This window comes from Nilaparvata lugens, chromosome 2 (genome assembly GCF_014356525.2).
Source record: "Nilaparvata lugens isolate BPH chromosome 2, ASM1435652v1, whole genome shotgun sequence".
NCBI lineage: Eukaryota > Metazoa > Arthropoda > Insecta > Hemiptera > Delphacidae > Nilaparvata > Nilaparvata lugens.
Genome location: NC_052505.1, coordinates 17,021,988 through 17,043,818, shown reverse-complemented (window position 1 = coordinate 17,043,818; position 21,831 = coordinate 17,021,988). Strand labels below are relative to the sequence as shown.

General features: G+C 34.6%; 2 protein-coding genes across 2 annotated transcripts; both read right to left on the bottom strand.

The window, feature by feature from the left end:
* Positions 1 to 8,611: 8,611 nt before the first annotated feature.
* LOC111048410 (lissencephaly-1 homolog) lies at positions 8,612 to 10,395 on the bottom strand. Its single transcript, XM_022334280.2, has one exon. The coding sequence runs from the start codon at positions 10,269 to 10,271 to the stop codon at positions 9,078 to 9,080; it is 1,194 nt and encodes a 397-aa protein (XP_022189972.2). The 5' UTR covers positions 10,272 to 10,395; the 3' UTR covers positions 8,612 to 9,077.
* A 3,300-nt stretch (positions 10,396 to 13,695) lies between these two features.
* Positions 13,696 to 19,083, bottom strand: LOC111048415 (SAP30-binding protein). The gene is made up of 2 exons (XM_022334288.2): positions 18,171 to 19,083; positions 13,696 to 16,220 (listed from the first exon to the last, which is right to left on the bottom strand). The coding sequence occupies exons 1-2, from the start codon at positions 18,789 to 18,791 to the stop codon at positions 15,981 to 15,983; spliced, it is 861 nt and encodes a 286-aa protein (XP_022189980.2). The 5' UTR covers positions 18,792 to 19,083; the 3' UTR covers positions 13,696 to 15,980.
* Positions 19,084 to 21,831: the final 2,748 nt, after the last annotated feature.

Sequence of the window (21,831 nt, the reverse complement as noted above, 5' to 3'; positions counted from 1 at the left end):
GGGTTCGATTCCCATACTGCCAAAAATATTTTGTATCTTACTCTTCATTTTTTGGCTGATAATGACAATCTCAGTACAAAGACAAGTTACAATCAAGTGGATGGACATCAGCATCAGCATAAAGAGCTGTTGACTTATCAATGCTGGTTGTTCAATATTGGATTTAATATTTTATGTCAATATTGACATGGAGAAAGATATTGTACGCTACTTGCCCGTGTCATGCTCGCATGAAATTCCAGTCTCGGTTAACTCTTCGACTGGATACATCATGTTCGGCCCTGCGATTGACCACTTCCCGTCCTCGTACATAGCTACTACGCTACATAGCTACCGTACATACGTACATAGCTATTAACGTAAACTTTAGTACAGTACTGAGTTTAGTGAGCCCAAGCTCTTTAATTTTGACTGATAATGACAATATCAGTTCAAAAGAGTCACAGTCTAAAGCCAGTTAAGCGGGGTTTACACCAAAGTTATTAACAAAATGTTAATAACTTAATCCTCATAGATTCTATTAGATTGAACGGAATTTGACAAACACATAATTATGTTCATCATGTGTATGATAAGTTATGTTCAATCTAATAGAATCTATAAGGATAAAGTTATTAACATTTTGTTAATAACTTTGGTGTAAACCCAGCTTTACACACACACATAGATTTTTGGACGTACGATTTTTTGCCGTCCTTATTAATTTCATAAGATTAAATAGATTATATTTGTCAAGTTCCGTTTAATATGGTGGAAATCATAATGAACGGCTAAAATTTGAACGTCCAAAAATCGAAGTGTGTGTTTAACTGGTTCTATGAGGACACCATCATCAGCATGAAGAACTGCTACCTTATTTATGGATGGTCATTAAAGAATTCATGAAAACTTCTTCCATTACATTGTCTTGTGACATGGAGAAATAGTCTATTACCGTAAGTGTTCAGTGTTTACGTCACGCGACCTGGAAGAATCATTTAGCAGGGCAAGCAGGATGTTTACAGTTGAGGCTCTAGCCTCTATGCAGAATTATTACTCTTAATGCTCCCTATGCAGTGTGGCGAAAAAATGTTGTACTGCAAACAGTGATCTGAGTACTGAGCTGAGTGAGCCGCCCTTGAGTTTGACCCTCTGCGACGACGGTGTCTGCTGTCTGGGTGCGTGGCTGGGCCGGGAGCGCAATCACCCTTTTCTCGGCGTCTCCAGAGCTCGTTTGCTGGCATTGCCTCCTCTGTGTTCCTCTGTGCCTCCGCTCTCCACAACACCATCATAAACAAAACCGATGAAACGGGGTGGCCGACATTAATAATGTTTCTGTCTCTGTCATTCATAATGTCTCTGTTTGCTCCGTGAGCTCTCTATTGATCACCACTCACCGCTCCCGCAACCATTGCACGGCTCGATCATTCATTATTTCCAATCAATCGACAATCGATATGTGAAATCATCGACTGCAAAGCCGGCAATCCCAATAATTATTTCTGATTTTTTTTCCAACTGCAGTGATTTTAATTTCTAAATTAACTGCAGTGGTGGCCTAAAACGACCGACCATAAGTGCTTTGGAAGTAATTGAAACTCTCAAATCGGGACGGAAATAAATTCTCTGTTACGTAATGTGACCCATTTTTGAGATGATTGTTCACAAAGACCTTGAAGATGCATAGACTCACATGCAGCGCTAGTGTCGTACTTGAAATCGGAATTGAAATCCGCCATTGAGGGGGCAACCCATAAGATTATTACATAAATCAATGCCACCAATGCCTTTGTGATCTATAGTATTACAAATAAATAATAAATAATATATAATATCTCGTGCTAAAATACCCCAATGGCGGCCTCCAATTTCAAGTAAGAGCTATCATTGGGAAGGCATAGGCATTGTGGGTCTATATCTCTTTAACCTTCCGGTGGGCGCGTCCTTGAAACTTACATGAGTGGGCGCGTAGCAGCACTGAGTGCTGCCTGTGAAGTATCCTAGTTTCTAAGCCTCTTACAGCTCAGACTAGAAGAAAAAGGATGTTTATATGATAAAAAGTAATTTTATAATCAATTTGGATGATTGTAGTCATATCTTGAACATGTTATACTATTTTTTAATAATAATATACAGGAAATTGTTACTCACTGAATTGAATACAAATACTGACCACATTAAAAGAATAATTTTATTTCAGCTATTCTCAAAATATCAAAAAACATCATACAAGGCACTTATAATAATTGATAATGAAACTTGAAAGAAATGGGATAGTCTCTTAGAAAATAACATTATATGAATATTTGAAAATTAGGAACACAGAGTGCTGCCTGTAGGACGTGTCTATGTGTTTGTCTTCAACTCACGACTGAAACAATCGATGTAAACAACATCAAGTGTGTGGATTGTATTATCAATGTTGCCAAATGTAGGTACTAAACGTCCCAACTTTGTAAAATGAATGCCATCCTAATTATTACAAGAATAATTACTTCGCAGCACGGAGTGCTGCTACGCGCCCACCGGAAGGTTAAGGTCTTTGATTGTTCAGTGAGTCATTTGAAAACCGGTTGAATTTTAACCGTGATTAATTTCACGAGAATCAATCAGAGAAGGCCTTTTTGATGAGACGGCTTCTCTGATTGGTTCTCGTGGAATTAATCACGATTTAAATTTAACTGGCTTTTGTGCAACCGGCACAAAGAGTTTGTCATTTCTGATCTTACTGACTTGCTACGGCTCTATATACTTACATACTTATTTACTTCGAGCTTCTATACTTTCTCACTCACATTTTACTCTCTTAGTTTCATCATAATTACATAGTCCCCGTGAAGGGATAGTATATTTATTTATACTCTATTTTTTTATTGCGGATGATGCCCACATGAGCTTTTTGCTTGTGCGTGGATGATGGAAAGAGCGCTGGTGAATTGATGAAATGATCAAACGTCCAGCAGGATTCGAACCCACGAACCAGAGGTAGTGCTTGCAGAAGCAGACTGAAGTACCGTATGTAAAGGTACTACAGACTTACGCTCTGCTCCGTAATCGAACGTCACTCGTGCAGATCGATTGATGATCGACCGGGGAGCAAGAGTGGAACGCGAGAAGAGCTAACATCTCCCGTAACGTTCATGATCGGAGCGATCGCGGAGCGAGTGCGGAGCGTGCGTGGAGCAATTGTGGAGCGAGTGCGGAGCGTGTTGGAGGCGCGTATATCTGTACGCACCTTGACGCTCCTTACCACTAGTTCAATGTTTATCAAACATTAAAAAAGGATGCTCTAGCTGCCCAGCACCAAAAAATAAACACTCAAATAAAAGTGAACAATTTCAAGTGAAAAGAGACATGGAACTTGAAACTTGGCGTTGGCACTGCTACTGCCGATCTTCAATAATTGCAATAGAAGAGTCTTCTTCAAATATCAAACCTCCTTGTCGAATAATTTATTGTGATTGGCGCGCTGGGACAATAATAAAGTGGAGAGGCATTCAATTTTAACGATAAAATGAAGCAGCTTGGTAGTCACTGTGTAGTAGAAAACCGGTAATGGAGATATGGAGAACGTAGGCCTTGATGGGAGTTATCGCGGGGTGTGTTGCTGGTTGCTTATATCTTGGTGTATTGTCATGCAGATGACTTGTATCGGAGCCAAAGTCAGAGTTGATAGCTTAGCATAGGTGGTTGGCGTGGGTCTCGAAGCAGAACAGTCGTGGGCTCAGAGGCGCCTCACTGCTCATCCACTCTTTTATCTTTCTTCATTCACTTATGACACAATCGCTCCTACATCTCTTTGACAACGTTTTGACTTAGATTTCAAGTTTCAACAAGCTCTGTCTGGTCAATTATATGAGCTTTTGTTAACTTTCGACTGGTTGTTTTGAAATTCATTCTGTAATGTATATGAATTTTGAAATCTGTATCGAATTGGAATAAAACCACATTCTAACCAATTGATCTAAAAAAATCTGGTGTGGCGCACTCACACAACTTTCCTTGCCGTTAAGAAAATTTATCACCTGACGCTAGTGTTCACGCACATCTCAAGTCTACTATTCGAGGATCCAAGCCAGCTGGTGACAGGACAATAACGCTGGAGACACACGAAGTCTGCTATCTCTTCATAGTGAACGATTTAATAGAATCAACAGTTGCCAACAGTTTACAATTGAAATAATAGCATTTTATCGAATTTCGAGCTTATTTTCAATTCTAGGTGAAAATGTTACTGGGCATTAATTGTAGAGATTTTCATGCTCAATGTTTTCCACTTGAAATTTTCTGTTTAAATTGTATCTGAAGCCTGATAATTGGGGATCTAAAACCAAGCTTTGCATAGATGGGGCGGAGCTCCTAGAATTGTTACAGATATGGGACTTGTGGCTGTTGATAGAGCTTATCAATGAATATTTTAGGTATAAATTTGATCAAAATCGTTTGAGCCGTTTTCGAGAAAATCGCAAAAAACCCTGTTTTTGACTACATTTTCACCATTTTATCTGTCATCTTGAATTGCATCAGATCGAAATTGTTCGTGTCGGATCCTTATATTGTAAGGACCTAAAGGTCTAAATTTCAAGTCATTCCGTTAATTGGGAGATGAGATATGCTTGTCGCATATTGAGACGCGACGCCTCGGGAGCCTGCTAGATGAGTTAATAGGTATCAAATTATAATGTTCATACGTGCTAGCTTCGTCTCAATGTTAACATTACAATATGAACATAATTATTATGATAATTATTATGCTGTTTGTAAGAATAATGGCTGCTCCAGTCCTCCTCTACGGAAGCGAGTCGTGGGTTACAACTAAACCCCTAGAGAGTAGAGTGCAGGCGGCAGAGATGCGATTCCTCTGGAGAACCAAGGGCTGCGATAGAAGGGACCACATCAGAAACGACGATATCCGAGCAGAGCTAGGAATTTACAGCTTGTTGGAAAAAGTCACACAATACCGGAAGCAGTGGAAAGACCATGTAGAAAGAATGCCGGCAGAAAGGCTTCCTCTACAGATATTGAACTATAAACCGGCAGGGAAAAGATCTATTGGTAGGCCACGGAAGAGATGGCAATAAATACACAACTTGTATAAATTATAGCGTAATTTTGTAATTGAAATATAGATATTAATAAGCTGTTTGTAAGTCGGAACAGGCATTAACCTAATCCTTGTACGTAAGATGATGATTATTATGCTATACTTAGTTACTATATCAAGATAAAGTACTACTTAACTGTATAATAGACTAGCCCAATGGAAATCTTTAGAGTGAAGTCGACACATAGTCCAGTCACTATACATTGGTGCTTGGGCTGCTTGTAATTTATATTGTAGTTCTGATTTTTTAATATATTATTTGGATACATGAGAGAAGTCTAGAACCAATTTCTTCATGCAAAATTTCCTTGTGCTAGATACAGGATGGCCCAAAAACCTTGTATTTTCGGTTCATTTTCCAGTTTTCAGATATTTTTGCCAAATCCAGTATCTAATCGGACAGAAAAATTTGGTCTCATTTTTTTGGAATATAAAATTCTGAAAAAAATGAGTTCATTGGATATGGAATTTGGCCATTTTTTATGTATTTAAATAAGGGCTTAAGTAGGTCTACACTCAACACTAAATTTTCCATTTTCGACCGAATTTGACTTATGATGCATGATTTTGATCCGCCTTGACGAGCCGAGAAAAATGAAGTGTAGTACGATGAGATCTGTGCATTGTGTCAAAGGTTATGAGTGATTGCAATTTTGATGCAATTTGTCCTTATGCGCAACTCTCCACTAGGAAATACTGAAATGAAGTGCATCAAACGGGCGATTCTCATAGAAAATAATCTCATGAACGTATTAGTGCGAAATATCAATGTGAGAGCAATGTTGTTGGTGATAATGGTCGAAGCTGAAAATCAGGTTTTTTTCACAATACAAAAGGAGCATTGTTGTCAGGTGTACCTGGAAATCTATATGATGTAGAGCGCACTACCTGACCTCAGATTGTAGAGCACAAAAATACGCATAAAGGGATTTTGAGTTTTACATCTAAATGGAAACAATCGGAATATATTGTTGATAAAAAAATAAAATTCATCAGAATTGATTAAATTTCACTCATTTTTGAAAAATCATAACTCAATATTAATTGGAGATAGAGAGTTCCGAATGATCTCATTTTATTCAAAACTAGCTGGCCCGGCGAACGTCGTACCGCCAAATAGTTTAGGTAATGCATCTCATGGCAAACTTTAGCTGGATGCACACCTGAAGAGGCGCGATACGGCATTTTATTTATAAAGATAATTTTCCAACTGCAAAATAAATAATTTACTAAAAATCAATTTATTCTGAACACCGAAGACAGCACAATTATTCGAAACAAAGCAATGTCTTAAGAGCATGTAAGTCTTTAACCTGAGGCAGCACTGCTGGATGGTAACACACAGAAAAGTCATTTTGTTTTTAGTCGTGGCGTTCAGAATAAAATACATGGGCATTTATGGAGCAGCACACACTTTTGTCTACTATCTACCGACAGCTGTTGTATGACGCAATGATTATAACAGCTGATTATTATTTCTGTGTATGGCCAGCTCACAAATCTTCTCCCATAAGGATCACATATTGTAAACTTTGAAGGACCGTGGGAAGGAGTCTTGTAGTCGGATTATAAATTTGATAGGTCATAAACCTGGTCCTGAACATAACGAACACAACTGAGAAAATCATCAAATTCGGTGCACATATAAAAATTTTATTGAATGTCAAAATTTGAGGCTCGATTTTTATTTATGAATAGATTTTATAATCTATCTAGAGAGCAAATTTATCTTTCCGATTACTGGATTTGGCAGAAATGACATGAAAAGACTTAGGGAACCCAAAATTAAGCACCATTGCTGTGAATGTTTCCAACTGCAGGAGCAAAAAATGTTTAATATGTACAAGAGATTGTCAGTTCATATCGAATTGTATAAATAATTTATAATTATTATAAGTATTTAGGAGTAACAGTTGACATTCATTTTCGTTAGGATATTTATATAAAAAAATGTTTGTAATAGCCTCAAACAGGTATTGGCCAAAATGTATTATATTAAAGATTTAATACCCAATAAAGTAAAGAGGATGATGTATACAGCCTTGGGAGAGTCTGTTATTAGATATGGATTGCAAGGTTGGGGATTCGCTAGCAATGTTTATCTTAGGAGAATATCTCCGGTACAGAGGAAGATTTTACGTTTGGTCAGCAATTCTCAGGGAGATATTTCATATGAAAACCTTTTGAATAGATGCAAGGTTTTGAATATAAAAGGAATATCTCTGTTTACTTTGATTTTAGAAAATTACTTCAGCAAAAATTATTTAGTTATGAAAGTTAATCGATATGATAGGAATGAGAGGTATGCTGTACCATTTACTTCAAATAATTCAGCCAGAAACACTTTAATCTACATTGTACCAAAAACTTTCAATGATTTACCCGATAATTGTGCTTATTTTGTTAATATGCGCCTATTGAAAAGAAATTTAAAAACTTGGTTGAATAATTACACTTTAGGTGTAGCATAATGTTCATTACTGATGTATTGTATTGTATTGTTGTAATTCATTTCGTTTTATTTTTTGTATGTACGTTCAGGTTGACTATACATTTATAACAATTTTGAGAGCTGAGCCACCAATTAAATAATTAATATCATGATAATTTCAACTGTAAAAATAAAGTTCACTGTATATTTATATTTGAAAATGTATAAAATAAAATTATAGTACCCTTTAAAATTAATAAAATAATAAAACAAGAATAGAAATTGTAACTACTAGTTTCGGTGATCGCCTCGCCGGTAAGCTAGTTTTAAATAACATCTTTATTCTATCTTTGACATCTTTCTTTATTATAATTTGCATTATTCATTGGTATATTTATCAATCTGAATATTAGTGATCCGAATGTTGCAATTTTATGTGTCCAAGGATGATTAGATTCATTTGGGATGATTACGTCAGTTTGTGTTGATTTTCTATAAACACTGAAATCATGAAAATTATTTATATTGATTATTGTTAAATCTAAAAAATATTATCAATTTTAATAATATTATTAATTATGAATATTGTTAATATAATTTGTATTCTTGTTTTATTATTTTATTAATTTTAAAGGGTACTATAATATTATATTTTATAAATACAAGAAAGTAGCCCTGAATTCATACATTTCAAAAATTTTATATTCGAATTTAAATGTTTCGTATATGGTACCTTGTCAAGCAGCCTCTTTGAGGTTCGCTTGAGGTAGCTAATTTATTCAATAAACGTTTTTTCTATTCTATTCTAATAGCTGAAAACTGGAAAATGAACCGAAAAGTACGAGGTTTTTGGACCACTCTGTATCTAGCACAAGGACATTTTGTATTAAGAAATCGGTTCTGGACTTCTCTCATGTATCCAAATAATATATTAAAAAATTAGAACTACAATATAAATTGCATGCACATCTCCTTTTTTGTCTATATTGACTGGACTAACATAGTCCAATTGAAAAAGTGCGAATAAAAATTTCAGCCGCTCAAGACAAGCTTTATTGAAGAAAATCTTAAAATCAAAATTGTCAATGAATTTTGATGAATTCTCCATTGATCTGCAATTTACGTATATGAAATTCAATATTTGAAATTATTCCCTGGATTAAATTTGTGTTATTAATGCAGGTTATCGATTTAGTGTTTGTTTAAATAGAATTTACAGCCGCTTAGAGACAAACTGTAGACTATTGAAATGCATTCAGTGAATCTTGGTAAATTCTTTATTTTCCTTGTCATGTTATTAGATGTTACTTCAATCAGATATCCAATGATTGAAGTATATATAGGAAATACAGAACTTTTAATAAAATATAGATACTCAATTATATTCCCAGATAGCAGAAATATTTTCATTCATCATCATCTGCATCCTTATATTTTGTGCCGGAACCAACATAGAGCTCAGTAGGCTATAACCGAGAATATGAGAGTATTGACTGATAAATCTTCCAAGTAATTTATCCTTGACAAACTTCTATTCAATTAATGAATAAACTGACTGAGATATTAGTCTGAGTCTTGATAGTCAGAGTAGGATGAGCTACTGTCAACCGATTCGAAGGAATCAATATCTGGGAAGAATTCGACAATGTATAATCCCATCTGTTTTCCGCCAAATGCAACTTCATGTCCTCTGGAGTCTATACAAATGATAGTCTCGTTTGCAACGAATGCATGAAGAACTGCTTCCTCTTTCAATGAATAGAACACCATACTGCCATGTCCCATTGAACCCGCCATGAACAAGTCTGCACTGTCAGAATTTGCATGAAAGAATTTACCACACAAGGTTAAACTACCAGTTTTTTGTACTTTCCTGTTTTTAGGCGTGATATCCTTCACTTTTCTCATCTCCCTCATATCCCAAATCTGTCCAGGAGGCTCCTCCCAGCTGACAATAGCGAGTACCCCGTTCTTCACGTCTATTCCATCTCCAAATAACATACACGATTTTTCACTCTTCAACAAACATTTATTTGACCTCAAGTCCCAAAATTTCAATGTTCTATCGAGTCCTCCTGATACGAAACAATTATCATCGTCAGGATTCATTCTGACACAGTAAATCCTATTCTCATGACCACTTAACTCTCGTTTCTTCTGGTTTGTGTTGCAGTCGTAAACTCTGATCACTGAGTCTTCACCAGCTGTCAACAGATTTTCAGCCTTCTTGTCAAGGTCCATTGTATAGATTGCATTGCCTGTTTCTTGGGCAAATGTGACATATGAGTGTGGCGAGACTGTTCCAACAGAAATGGTACCATTTTCACTGCCAGCAAAAAAATAACTGCTGTCACTCGACTTACTAAATTTGATACTGTTGATAGGCAGGCCAATCTTTGAGCCTTTGAGAAAAACTTGGGGTTTCCAAGTTTCTCTATTCAGCAATTTGATTGATCCATTACCAAAGCCAATAACTATATATTTCCCACACTTGGAATACGAGAGACTATATACACCTCTGGTTTCGTGTTCGAAATGATCATAGTGTATGAAATAACCATCACATCTCGGATAGTGCTGGAATAAATGTTTTTGTATTAAATTATTTCTTCTGATGGATGGTTCGTTAATGCATTCCAGAATTTGGTTCAAGTATGATTCCTGTGACTTTGTTCTTTTCAGATCTGATTTGAAACCACTGATACGAATTGGTTTTCTCCAACAGCTAGATCGCCTAGCAATTTGCCCATTTAGCATATTCTTTTTCTATATCCACAAATTATATTACACGATAAATAAACCGTCAATATTAAAAATAGTTATTTTAAAACTACCGTAATGCAAGAAAAATCGGAATTGTTTTTGTTTTGAGTGTTCGCCAGCTGTTTGTTATCTAGATAACCATTAAATATATAAACATATAGATATTTAAAAGCCTCTAAAGAAATATCACTTTACAGAGATTAGTGCAGAGTCCCGATTTAATAGTTCTATAACAAATGTCAATTAGCGTTTACAACAGAGTTATCAACTGATTTTCTAACAAATTGCGGTAATTTGTCAAAAACTCAGTTGACAACTCTGGTGTAAACGTGGCTTAATATTTATCATATTATAGGCTACTAGTAATTCTGTGAACAGTAGATCTCACGCAGTATTCTCATCCACAAGTACCTGATTGAAACTGTAGACCTTATGGAAATACAGCAATAGACTGGCTTCTCCACACATCTGTGTAATCACTTGTCAGCTGATTTATGATGAATAATTCTATAGTCTGATTTTTACTCTAATATTGGCGTATGAAGGAGGCTCCTTTTTCCTTTTATATTATCCTTGAAATGCAAAATTTCCAAAAACCTTGTATATACGTCGACGCGCAATTGAAAAAGGAACATACCTGTCAAATTTCATGAGAATCCATTACCGCGTTTCGCCGTAAATGCGCAACATATAAACATTAAGAGAAATGCCAAACCGTCGACTTGAATCTTAGACCTCACTTCGCTCGGTCAATTAACAAAAAATCTGGTGTGGCGCACTCACACAACTTTCCTTACCGTTATGATAATTGATCACCTGACGCTAGTGTTCACGCGCATCTAAAGTCTACTATTCAAAGATTTGAGACAGCTGGTGACAGGACAATAACGCTGGAGACACACGATGTCTGCTATCTCCTCATAGTGAATGATTTAATAAAATCAATAGTTGTCAACAGTTTGCAATTGAATAATCACATTTTTTCGAATTTGGAGCTTATTTCCAATTTTAGGTGGAAATGTTACAAAACATTTATTGTACAGTTCTTCATGCTCAATCTTTTCCACTTGAGATTTTCTGTTTAAATTATTGTATCTGAAGCCTGATAATTGGGGATCTAAAAACAAACTTTGCATAAATATATATGCTTATTTTAAAATATATTCATAATTATAAATGACTATTTTAGGTATAAATTTGATCAAAATCATTGGAGCCGTTTTCGAGAAAATCGCGAAAACCCTAGTTTTTGACAACATTTTCGCCATTTTAGCCGCCATCTTGAATTGCATTTGATCGAAATTGTTCGTGTCGGATCCTTTTAGGGGAAGGACCTCAAGTTCCAAATTTCAAGTCATTGGGAGATGAGATATCGTGTATACAGACGCACATACACTCATACACACACAGACCAATACTCAAAAACCACTTTTTTGGACTCAGGGAACCTTGAAACGTATAGAGATTTGAAAATTGGGGTACCTTAATTTTTTTTCAGAAAGCAATACTTTCCTTACCTATTGTAATTGGGATTTTTGTTCTGTTTGAGGCTTTTAATTATTTATATTTTTTATCTGCGAATGGTTATCTAGATATTTTGAAAAATATGTTCACAACCAGTAGACTAAATTTCATGGAATATAATAGTAGTTATAGAATTATCTCAATAGCCATTTGATTTGTAGTCCAATGCAATCGAATTCATGTTCATATCTTTGATGGTTATTGAGATATTTCAAAACATGCTAACAAAAATTGTATTTCATGGATTATTCAATATCTCAAGAACCATTGACTGAATGATTTGTTATTTACACCACTATATTCCAAAATGAGTGAATCTTAGCTAGCATTTTATTTGGAGACCAATGCAATAGTATTCAAGTGTGATATTTCAGAAAATGTGCACAATTCATTTCAAGGAATACCACATATAAACTATTGTAATAACTCAATAACTATTGGCTAAATAATTTCTTGGTGACATCAATATATTCTTAAATGTTTGAATCTTATGTAAAATTTGATTTGGAGTTCCATGCAAGTAGTTCGTATCTTCAATGGCTATTGAGAAATTTCAAAAAAATGTGATACCATTCAAAAATTATATAATCATTCGCTAAATAATTTCACTGGTTTAAGTCACCATTGAAATTCATGGGTGAATAAGTAAAGTGTGACTTTTGACAAATGGGCTCCTTTCCGCACTTCAAATTTATATTGGTCCATGAAAAAAATTATGAACCAATGTACCTAGAATTCTAGGCCTATTCCAATCATCCGAATGTTTATCTGCTTCATTAGCAACTAACTGTAAGCGAACAATCATTCTAGAAAACTTTACTCTGGTTTAATGCTATTGATGACAACAAATATGTTTGGAGTACTGTATGAATCCTTAAAAAATAGTCCTTGAAGACTATTTTTTTTGTATTTATAATTGCATTATATTTTTTCGTTCTGATTTATTGTATGTAATTTAATTTTATAATTATTTAGGCAAAATCAAACTGACTTGATTTTATTGACGTTGAGATTAATGACAAAATATCATTCTTTGTCAGAAAATCCAACTTTTGCTCAGGGTCTGGAAAACTTAGCTTACCGGTACCGTATTGGTTTTTTAAAACTAAAATGCTGATAAATGTAAGATCCTCGTCAATGAAATTGCAATTCTCACTCAAAGTTACTCTGTATTATAGTTCAAAGATTCATTATATTCATCATAACGTATTTCATTGGGACTACTTGATTTGATAGTTAAAAAATCCCAAATAGTACCTTTTTTATTTTTTTCATATAAAATAGTCAATAACAACTAGTTTCTGATGTTCTATTAATTTCCAAGTTTTTCTTAAAATAAACACTATAACAGTTTAAGAAAAAACTGAAAAAGGGTTGAACATCCGAAACTAGTTGCTATTGTTTTCTATAAAGAAAAGGTTTTATTAAAAAAAGTGTAGGTACTATGGGATTATTTTCTAACTATATTCATCATGATTAAACTTACTCCATTATTGTAAATTTTGATTTTCTTATTGACAACAATATTTTGAGAATGATTTTCTACATGAATATTATTTATATTATTATGAATGGATGAATTTAAAGCAGTTTTGGGCTAATGCATGTTGTTTTTAGCTGAATTGTATATGAATATGCATAAAAAAATAAAATATTATAGAAACCATTCAGTATCATGACTCTTAAATCATATAAAGCCAGTAGTGGATCATATACAGGTTAGTAAATAGTTACCGTACATAAATCTGTTGACCAATAATCTTTCTAATAATATCGAGTTTTGAATTATTAACAAGGATTCTTCTCTTATCTGACTTATGTAAAGTCCTTGTGTTGACAAAATTAATAATAATTGAGTTAAAAGGATTAAAACTTTATGATTGAAAAACACAAATATTAAAAAATAACGTATATTATATTAATATCACTAACATCACATCAGAAATCTGAACAGTATGAACCAGAACTGGAATGAGTGTCGGCTATTTTCAAGCAAACGGAACACAAAATCAAACAAAACGAAGGATAATTATTGAAAATATTAGTTGTCATCATCTACAAATTATAATCACTTTTCAATTCTTAATGTAAGATACGAAAAATTAAGTTCTGATAGTTCTTTGATAATATATTAAAAAAATCTTTCATAAATCCATGATACTGATATGTGGAGTCCAGCTTTAATATATTCGAGTTATTCAATGAATACATTGAATACAGAGTTCCTTATAAAATCTATCAAAGGGGTCCATCGTTCACCAAATATCACTCAGTTCATGATTGAAAACCTATAGAATAAAGCTGGATTTCCACATATCTGTATCAGTGAATGTAATCGACACAGTGATAATATGATTCCTATGATATCTAATTGGACTTTACCCACTCAGCCCGACCATAGAGAAAAGATAGCATAAGTAGATATCCCATGGTATGGGACGTTTATGTTCCAAATTTCAATGTCAACTCAAGACAATAGTCATAGTAGTTCTTTTTCAAACGAGGGGTTCGTCAGGGCTGTGTGCTTTCACCACTCCTTTTCAACATTTATTCCGAAATAACCATCAGCAAGGCCCTAGAAGATGAGACTGGAGGTATAAGAGTTAATGGCACACCTATCAACAACCTAAGGTATGCAGATGACACTGTACTGCTGGCAGACAATATGGAAGATCTCCAGAGGATGCTGAACAGTGTCATTACTGCAAGCAAAGAAGGTGGTTTGAGTCTGAATTCTAAAAAGGCAAAGTACATGATAATCACCAAAGACCAACCTTCTATCGGGGATCTATTCGCTGAAGGAATCCGTTTGGAGCGGGTGGATTCCTACACGTACCTTGGGACTCGGGTAACTTCCAATGCTGATAACTGCTCAGAACTCAGAATAAGAATAGAGAAAGCACGTTCCACATTTATCAGGATCAAGAATTTACTGACATCAAGAGACATCAAGCTTGAATTACGAATGCGTCTCCTTAAATGTTTCGTGTTTCCTGTACTATTATATGGTGTGGAAGCATGTACATTAAATAGATGGGGTGAGAAGAAAATACAAGCCTTTGAGATGTGGACCTATCGCAGAATGCTGAGAATGTCATACACCGATCATGTTACAAATTCTCTCAGGAGAATGGGTAGGAAACTGCAACTCATTGGTGAAATCAAAGAGCACAAATTAAGGTACCTGGGTCACATAATGAGAGGACACAAGTATGAAATATTGCATATCATTATGCAAGGCAAAATAACAGGTTGGAGGTCAGTGGGGCGAAGAAGGATATCTTGGTTGCGCAATTCAAGGGATTGGTTCAAGTGCACCTCAAATTAACTTTTCAAGTCGGCTGTAAGCAGTGTGAAAATTGCCATCATTATAGCCAACCTCCGCCATGGAGACGGCACATGAAGAAGAAGAGTTCTTTTTCGTGAAGCTCTGTGACATTGTAGTCTCTCATACTGTGCTGTTATAACACTCTCACCCGACCAAAACAGTAATATTTGACAGTAATTTGCTTGAGTTAACAGAAAATCGGCTTGAAATTTTGAACATAACCGCCCAATACAATGGGATATCTTCTTCCAAATTTGAAGCCCGTTTTTTGTTAACTCAAGCCAATTACTGTCGACTACTGTCTATTTTCCGGGTGAGAGTGTAAGGACCAAGGTCTATAGAAACCTTTCTACAGATCTTGGAAAGAACAGCACAGTATGAGAGACTACCAGCATCACATCAAGAACTACTAGGATTATCGGCTTAACATTGAAATTTGGAATAAATACATCCTATAACATGGGATATCATCTTATGCTATCTTTTTCCTATGATAGAAGGTAGAAATGAATACAGAGTATCTCACAAAATCTATCTAAGGGGTTCCCAAGCATCACTTACTTCATGATTGGTGAATGTATTCTAGCCATTCAATGGATAGAACGTACAAATACCGAGTAAACCTTTTTATTTATCAAGAAATAAAAAATCTAAGTACCCTTTTTAAAAACGTTTAATGCACAACAGGTTTCAAAATTGATGCCATTGACGCTTAAAAGTTTTTAAAAAGGGTTACTTACATTTTCCATTTCTTGATAAATACCGGATTCCTCATAGAATCTATGAAAGGGGTCCAATATCAGATATCACTTATATTGTGTAAAATCAATCAGTGCATCACCAACAGTCAACTACGCTCGTGGTTTCTTGGGTAGTGATCCGAACGCAGAGATGACAGTGCTTTTAGTGCCGGTGGCACTGGTGGTGAGTGAAGCCGGCTGAACGAGGCTCGCACTTTGCACCCTAGGCACGGAGCCCATCTGACCACTCCCCACCTGATCCCACTTCGACTTCCTCTTTTTCAGGTCATCCTCCGCCCCCGAGCCGGCACTGCTGCCTCCCCGCTTCGCCGTTCCACTCACGAACTCCACCTGGAAACAACAAATCACATGTATCAGCGATTGGTAACGTAGAACGGCACAGAACAAAAATAAAGTTTTTATTGTATAAATCAATGATTTCACTGGAAAATTGTGCTCGCCTCAGTTTCAAGCTTTCTGCAGTAATAGATACCACATTTCAAATTCAATTTATTTTGTCAAATCAAGTAGACAAAATGCAATGAAGTTGTAACTAATTAGTGCCATACAGAAAATATAGCACTGGAGAATATCCCATGATATAGATCGTTTATATTACAAATTTCAAGCAGATGCAGAACATAAACGCCCTATACCATGGGAGATTTTCTTATGCTATATTTTCTCTATCCTTAATAATTTGATTGTATGGCAGAGATGTGTGGTATTTCTTCATAATGGAAGAAGAGATATTGATGTTGGAAAAATGGTATTGACAATATCAATGGCTTAATTCAATTAAGTAGTGCTTAATAAACATAGTAGTGCATAATAATAATTCCCTTACTATAACGTGCAAGATAAAGTAACAATGTACAAAACTCTGCAAAATGACAAATTTAAAGGACCAATAATTCCCAAATGACAAATCTAGGCATTGTAATTAATAGCATTGGTTATATTCATACATAGTCTGTATAATAAGTAACCGGACTGACCCCAGAAAATTTTTTATGTACAAAATATGTACAATTTTTCATAAGATATCTTCAAAGTAGTTCCTATTGGAGTCAATAACACGCTTATACCGGATTTTCAAATCCCTGGAAGTCGGCAACCTCTATGCTGTTTAGAGTTTATGTCACCCGGCCAAACTGTAAACGACCAGTACTACAGAGAGGTACTCCGTCGACTAACCGCCCGGGTTCATCGAGTCCGTCCGGGGATAGCCGATTCGTGGATCCTCCATCACGACAATGCTCTGTCGCACACCTGCCTGCTCGTCACCGAGCAGTTGGCCAAACAGTCGAGGGTAACGTTGCCACATCCTCCTTACAGCCCAGATATGGCACCACCGGACTTCTTTTTGTTCTCCAAGATCAAGAGACAACTTAAGGGGACGCGGTTCGGGACTCTGGAAAACGTTCAACGTGCTACGACGAGGGCTCTAGACAGCATAGAGGTTGCTGACTTCTAGGGATTGTTCAGGGATTTGAAAATCCTGTATCAGCGTGTTATCGACACCAATAGGGACTACTTTGAAGATATCTAATGAAAAATTGTACATATTTTGCCCATAAAAAATTTCCTGAGGTCAGTCCGGTTACTTATTATACATACCCTGTTTAGGCCTATAGTGGGTGGCAGGTTTTCTCAAATCAGCAAGTAATCAATTCAATCATCTGATTGTGCTGTACATTCGACCATAGTATATTAATTATAATATTGTATATTATGTTTTATAGTGTAGGTCGACTATAGCCATTAATAAAGCGCGGCTAGAGATTCGCTTTGCTTAGGAATTGGATCTTTCCAAAAGAGTAAGAAATTGTTACACTCATAATATAGGCATATAGGCCTAACTTGGATTCTAGAGAAATGGAATTATATAGAAATAGAATAATGATAAATTTGTTGCTAGGTGGGTACCTTGTTTAGCGCACTAGACAAAAATAAAATAAAAATCACATAAATATCATTTTACTCATACATACAGCAAGGTAGAGCTTCCCAAAGAAGACTCCTCACGAACAAAAGCTAGGCTATTATGATTTATATCATTATGATTCTTGTCAACGACTGCTGAGCTTATACTCTCCCAGGCTGATTTGGGAGAGTATTTTTTACTTAGGCCTACTTTAAATAAATTTGTATACTTAATTCCTTCATCAAATCTAAGCTAACATTATCTTCCAATGTAGTGTTGTAAAAAAACATTAAAAATATCGAATAGGCTAATATGATTTATGAGATGAGAGTAAAAGTTTAAGATAAGTCAAATATTATTACTTAGATTCTTACCTTAGTTTTCTCTTTTCTTTCTTTTTCTCTCCTAGTCATTTCAGCTCTTTGCACTTTTTCCAGTTCTTCATAATAGGACACTTTACTCCAACTGAAGGGGTCATAGACTTCTAATGGATAATTTGTTCCAAACTCATTGATACTACAGAATTGGATCAGTTTCTCGTAGATACTAGGGTTCCTAAAGTCTTTGCGTTGTTGTATTATAGTATTCATATCAAGACCATTATTTTGCATTTTTTCATGAAGTCTGGCAATTTTATCTTGAAGCTCATTAGAACATCGTCCAGTGGGTTCTGGCGGAAGCTGAACATCATGTTCATCAATTGGAATAGGTTCTTCTTCTTCTTCAGGTTTTGATGTGTCACCATCTTGTCCCGTTTCCTCTTCAGAAACAACAAGATCATCATTGCCGTAAGATACTAAACGAGCCATTTTGTGATTTGCAGACGTGGTTGTAGGATATACGGAAGGAGGTGTATGTCTGGAGTTTTCCTTCTCATCGTCAGATGAAATAGTAGTTTCGAATTCAAGTTCATGATCATTAGGTTCTTCTTCAGCTTCTGAATCTGTATAAGTAGCGGTGAGAGATGCTAAAGCAACACTTTTTTGATAAGACATTTCAATATCAAACTCAAATAAACAAATACACCAATATTAAAGATCTAGTAATGTTTGCCAAGCACCTAGCCTAATTCCAAGTTTTTAAACAACACTGCACACTCGATCTTAAAAAAATATGCACAACCTATGGGAATTATTTTATCATAGGATCATAAATTCAACAAGAGTGAATGAAATAAGTTTAAGATTGAGACTAATACTATTAGTTATAATCAAACATCAAATTCACACAACTAAAATTGCATAACCTACAAAATTTCCACTTGGAAATTTGGAATAATAATAATAGCTTAGAGCAGGTAATCAATAAAGATTGTAGGCTTTCAATATGCCTATCATAGATGGCGCTATTGACTGGTAAAGTAATCTTTCTGAGCGCGCTCTGTCTGTACGTCACACTCTCTAAAATTGATTCTACGTCAGGAAAGTTAATCGAGTTCTAATCTTACCGAATTATACCCACCCACTGTGAAAATAGCACTATAGTGAGGTCACGTTATAATGGTAGTTGAGAATGATAGGAGAACAACGTTGCCGATCAATGCCTTTTATATAAGGTAGCTGATAAAGGTTTATTGATATAATATTAATTGTTCATTCTCATCTAAAAGATCAATTATATTGATTTATCAATAATTTTTCAAGATAAAATTGTTGTTAATTAATTATCAATTCTACTTGTTAAAAGACAAAGCAATGCGAGAAAAAGATAGCGCTATCTGCTTTGTTGAATGATAGACGAGGATAGCAACACTATTTACAAACGTACACTACCTTTATAACGTAGACCTCACTTTATTGATAATATTGATATACGGTATATTCTTTTCTATAGTGAGGTGCACGTATTTCTATCTTTGTCTATCATTTAACAAATCGAATAGCGCTATCTCTTTCTCGATTTGCTCTGATGCCAGATCGTCTTTTAACAATGCAGAATTAATGATTAGTTAACAAAATATTTTATCTTAACTATGAAAACTCAATGAGATTATTGAAAAATATAATTTCTTGCTTAATAAAATATAATTGCTCATTTTAAACGAGAATGAACCGTTAATATTACATCAATAAACCTGTATCAGCTTCCGTCTATAGAAGGCAATGACAAGACATAGGTTTAGCAACGTTTTTCTCCTATCTTCACTGCCATTATAACGTGAACCTCACCACAGCTCCGCGACATTGCCGAATTGTTCATGATATCAATTCAATATAATATGACTTTTTATGTTTCAATGTACATAAAATTTTGACTATGGCCCGGTTGCACAAAAACCCGTTAAATTTTAACCGTGGTTAATTCCACAAGAACCAATCAGAGAAGGCCTTTTTGATAAGACGGCTTCTCTGATAGGTTCTCGTGGAATTAATCACAATTAAAATGTAACAGGATTTTGTGCAACCGGCAGTTTGTCATATGCTTTTTGGCTGGATGACAACAGAATTTTTTTATTCATGTACTTATCCATAATTAATTACAGAAATATCCAATATCAAATATAAAAATACAATAAAATCTTGATTATGGTTTCCTGATGTGAACCATCTACATCTTGTGACTAAATAAACATTCACGACTAAAAATGGTTGATATCCTACAATTTCAAATAAATTTGATAACACCAATTATTATAATAAGCAGTTTGTAACTTTTGTGTTATTCCATGTTTTCTACAAAAATGTATGCCTACTGAAAAAGCCGTATTTTTCAAATCTGCTCAACTTGATTTGCTATTTCAGTAATTATTATTTTGCGTTGAGGATATATCAATTCTAGAATTGGAGTTTTTAGTCCTCTTAACACGCAGAAATGCACGCAAAATTCAGAAATGAATGTTTAGTCTAACAGGAGTTAAAAACACAAATATAACATATTTTATAGAAAAAGCGTCTTCGGATTGATTATAGTACAGATCATTGAAGTTTTGGTTATTTTCAATTATTATTGGAATAAGACTAAAATTTCTCTTCCAGAATTTCATAAGCCACAAAAAAATTCAACAATCAAAGTCAACTGTCTATTAATTGACGAATATTAATTATCAAATTCCACATTCTGAAGCATGTTTTATATGAAGTAAGTAGATTCAATAATAATAAGCACTGCAATGACAAATCTCTTAAAAATACTATTTGTAATATTCTTATCCCACAATTTTAACAAGTTTCATCGTGACTAGTATAGTCCATTTAATATAGACATGAAGAAGGGGATGTGTTTGTAAGATATATTGTATTCTAAATTTTCTTTAATATGGTGGTTAGATACATAGAAGTAGTCAAGGATCAACTTTGCATGCAGAATTTTCTTGTGGTAAATACAGAATGTATTAAGATTTTTTTTTAGATAATAAAGTATCTAATGAAATTAAATTATCCAAAACTTTTTATCTTCAGTGAGTAGGGATCTCTACCCCCAATATAATGAGTTGAAATTCTTCAAGAATTGATCTATATTTAAGAATATTGTAAAGAAGACTTGTGAGGTCCACGTTATTTTAATAGTGGCAGCATTTGATTAACATTGGTGTTGGTATCCTTTGTCTATTATTGAACAAAGCTGATAGCGCTATCCTTTTCTAGCTCTGCAACGTTTCTAAATTGTTTTTTAACAACGTAGAAATTAAACTTAGTTAACAAAATATCTAATCTTAATGTTGAAAATGTATTAAATCATTGAAAATATATCTTCTTGACTAATGGAATATCTTTACTAATTTATTAATTTATTATTTTACAAAGGCGACTTCCTAGAAGTATTTTAAGCCTAGGTGATGATGATGGGATGGATGATAATACAATGAAGGTAGAGCTATGAATGAATAAAAATAATAGGTTATGCTATCCACTTGAATTGATTTGAGTCCACTTTCCAGTCCAGAAATAAATAAACTTGAAATTTTAAATTTGATTTGATTAAAAACCGTAGATAATAGAATGATTACATACAATAAACTCTCAGAACTTGAAAATATTGAGTTATTATAATAATGAATCATTCTCCCTCTATCTTGAATGATTACCGAGTTACAAT

What these genes read in the sequence shown, in the direction of transcription:
- LOC111048410 (XM_022334280.2), bottom strand. Translation starts at nt 10,271, where the DNA reads ATGCTAAATGGGCAAATTGCTAGGCGATCTAGCTGTTGGAGAAAACCA.
- LOC111048415 (XM_022334288.2), bottom strand. Translation starts at nt 18,791, where the DNA reads ATGTCTTATCAAAAAAGTGTTGCTTTAGCATCTCTCACCGCTACTTAT. An exon ending in AAAGAAAAGAGAAAACTAAG is followed by an intron (nt 16,221 to 18,170) that starts GTAAGAATCTAA and finishes TGTTGTTTCCAG; the next exon opens with GTGGAGTTCGTGAGTGGAAC.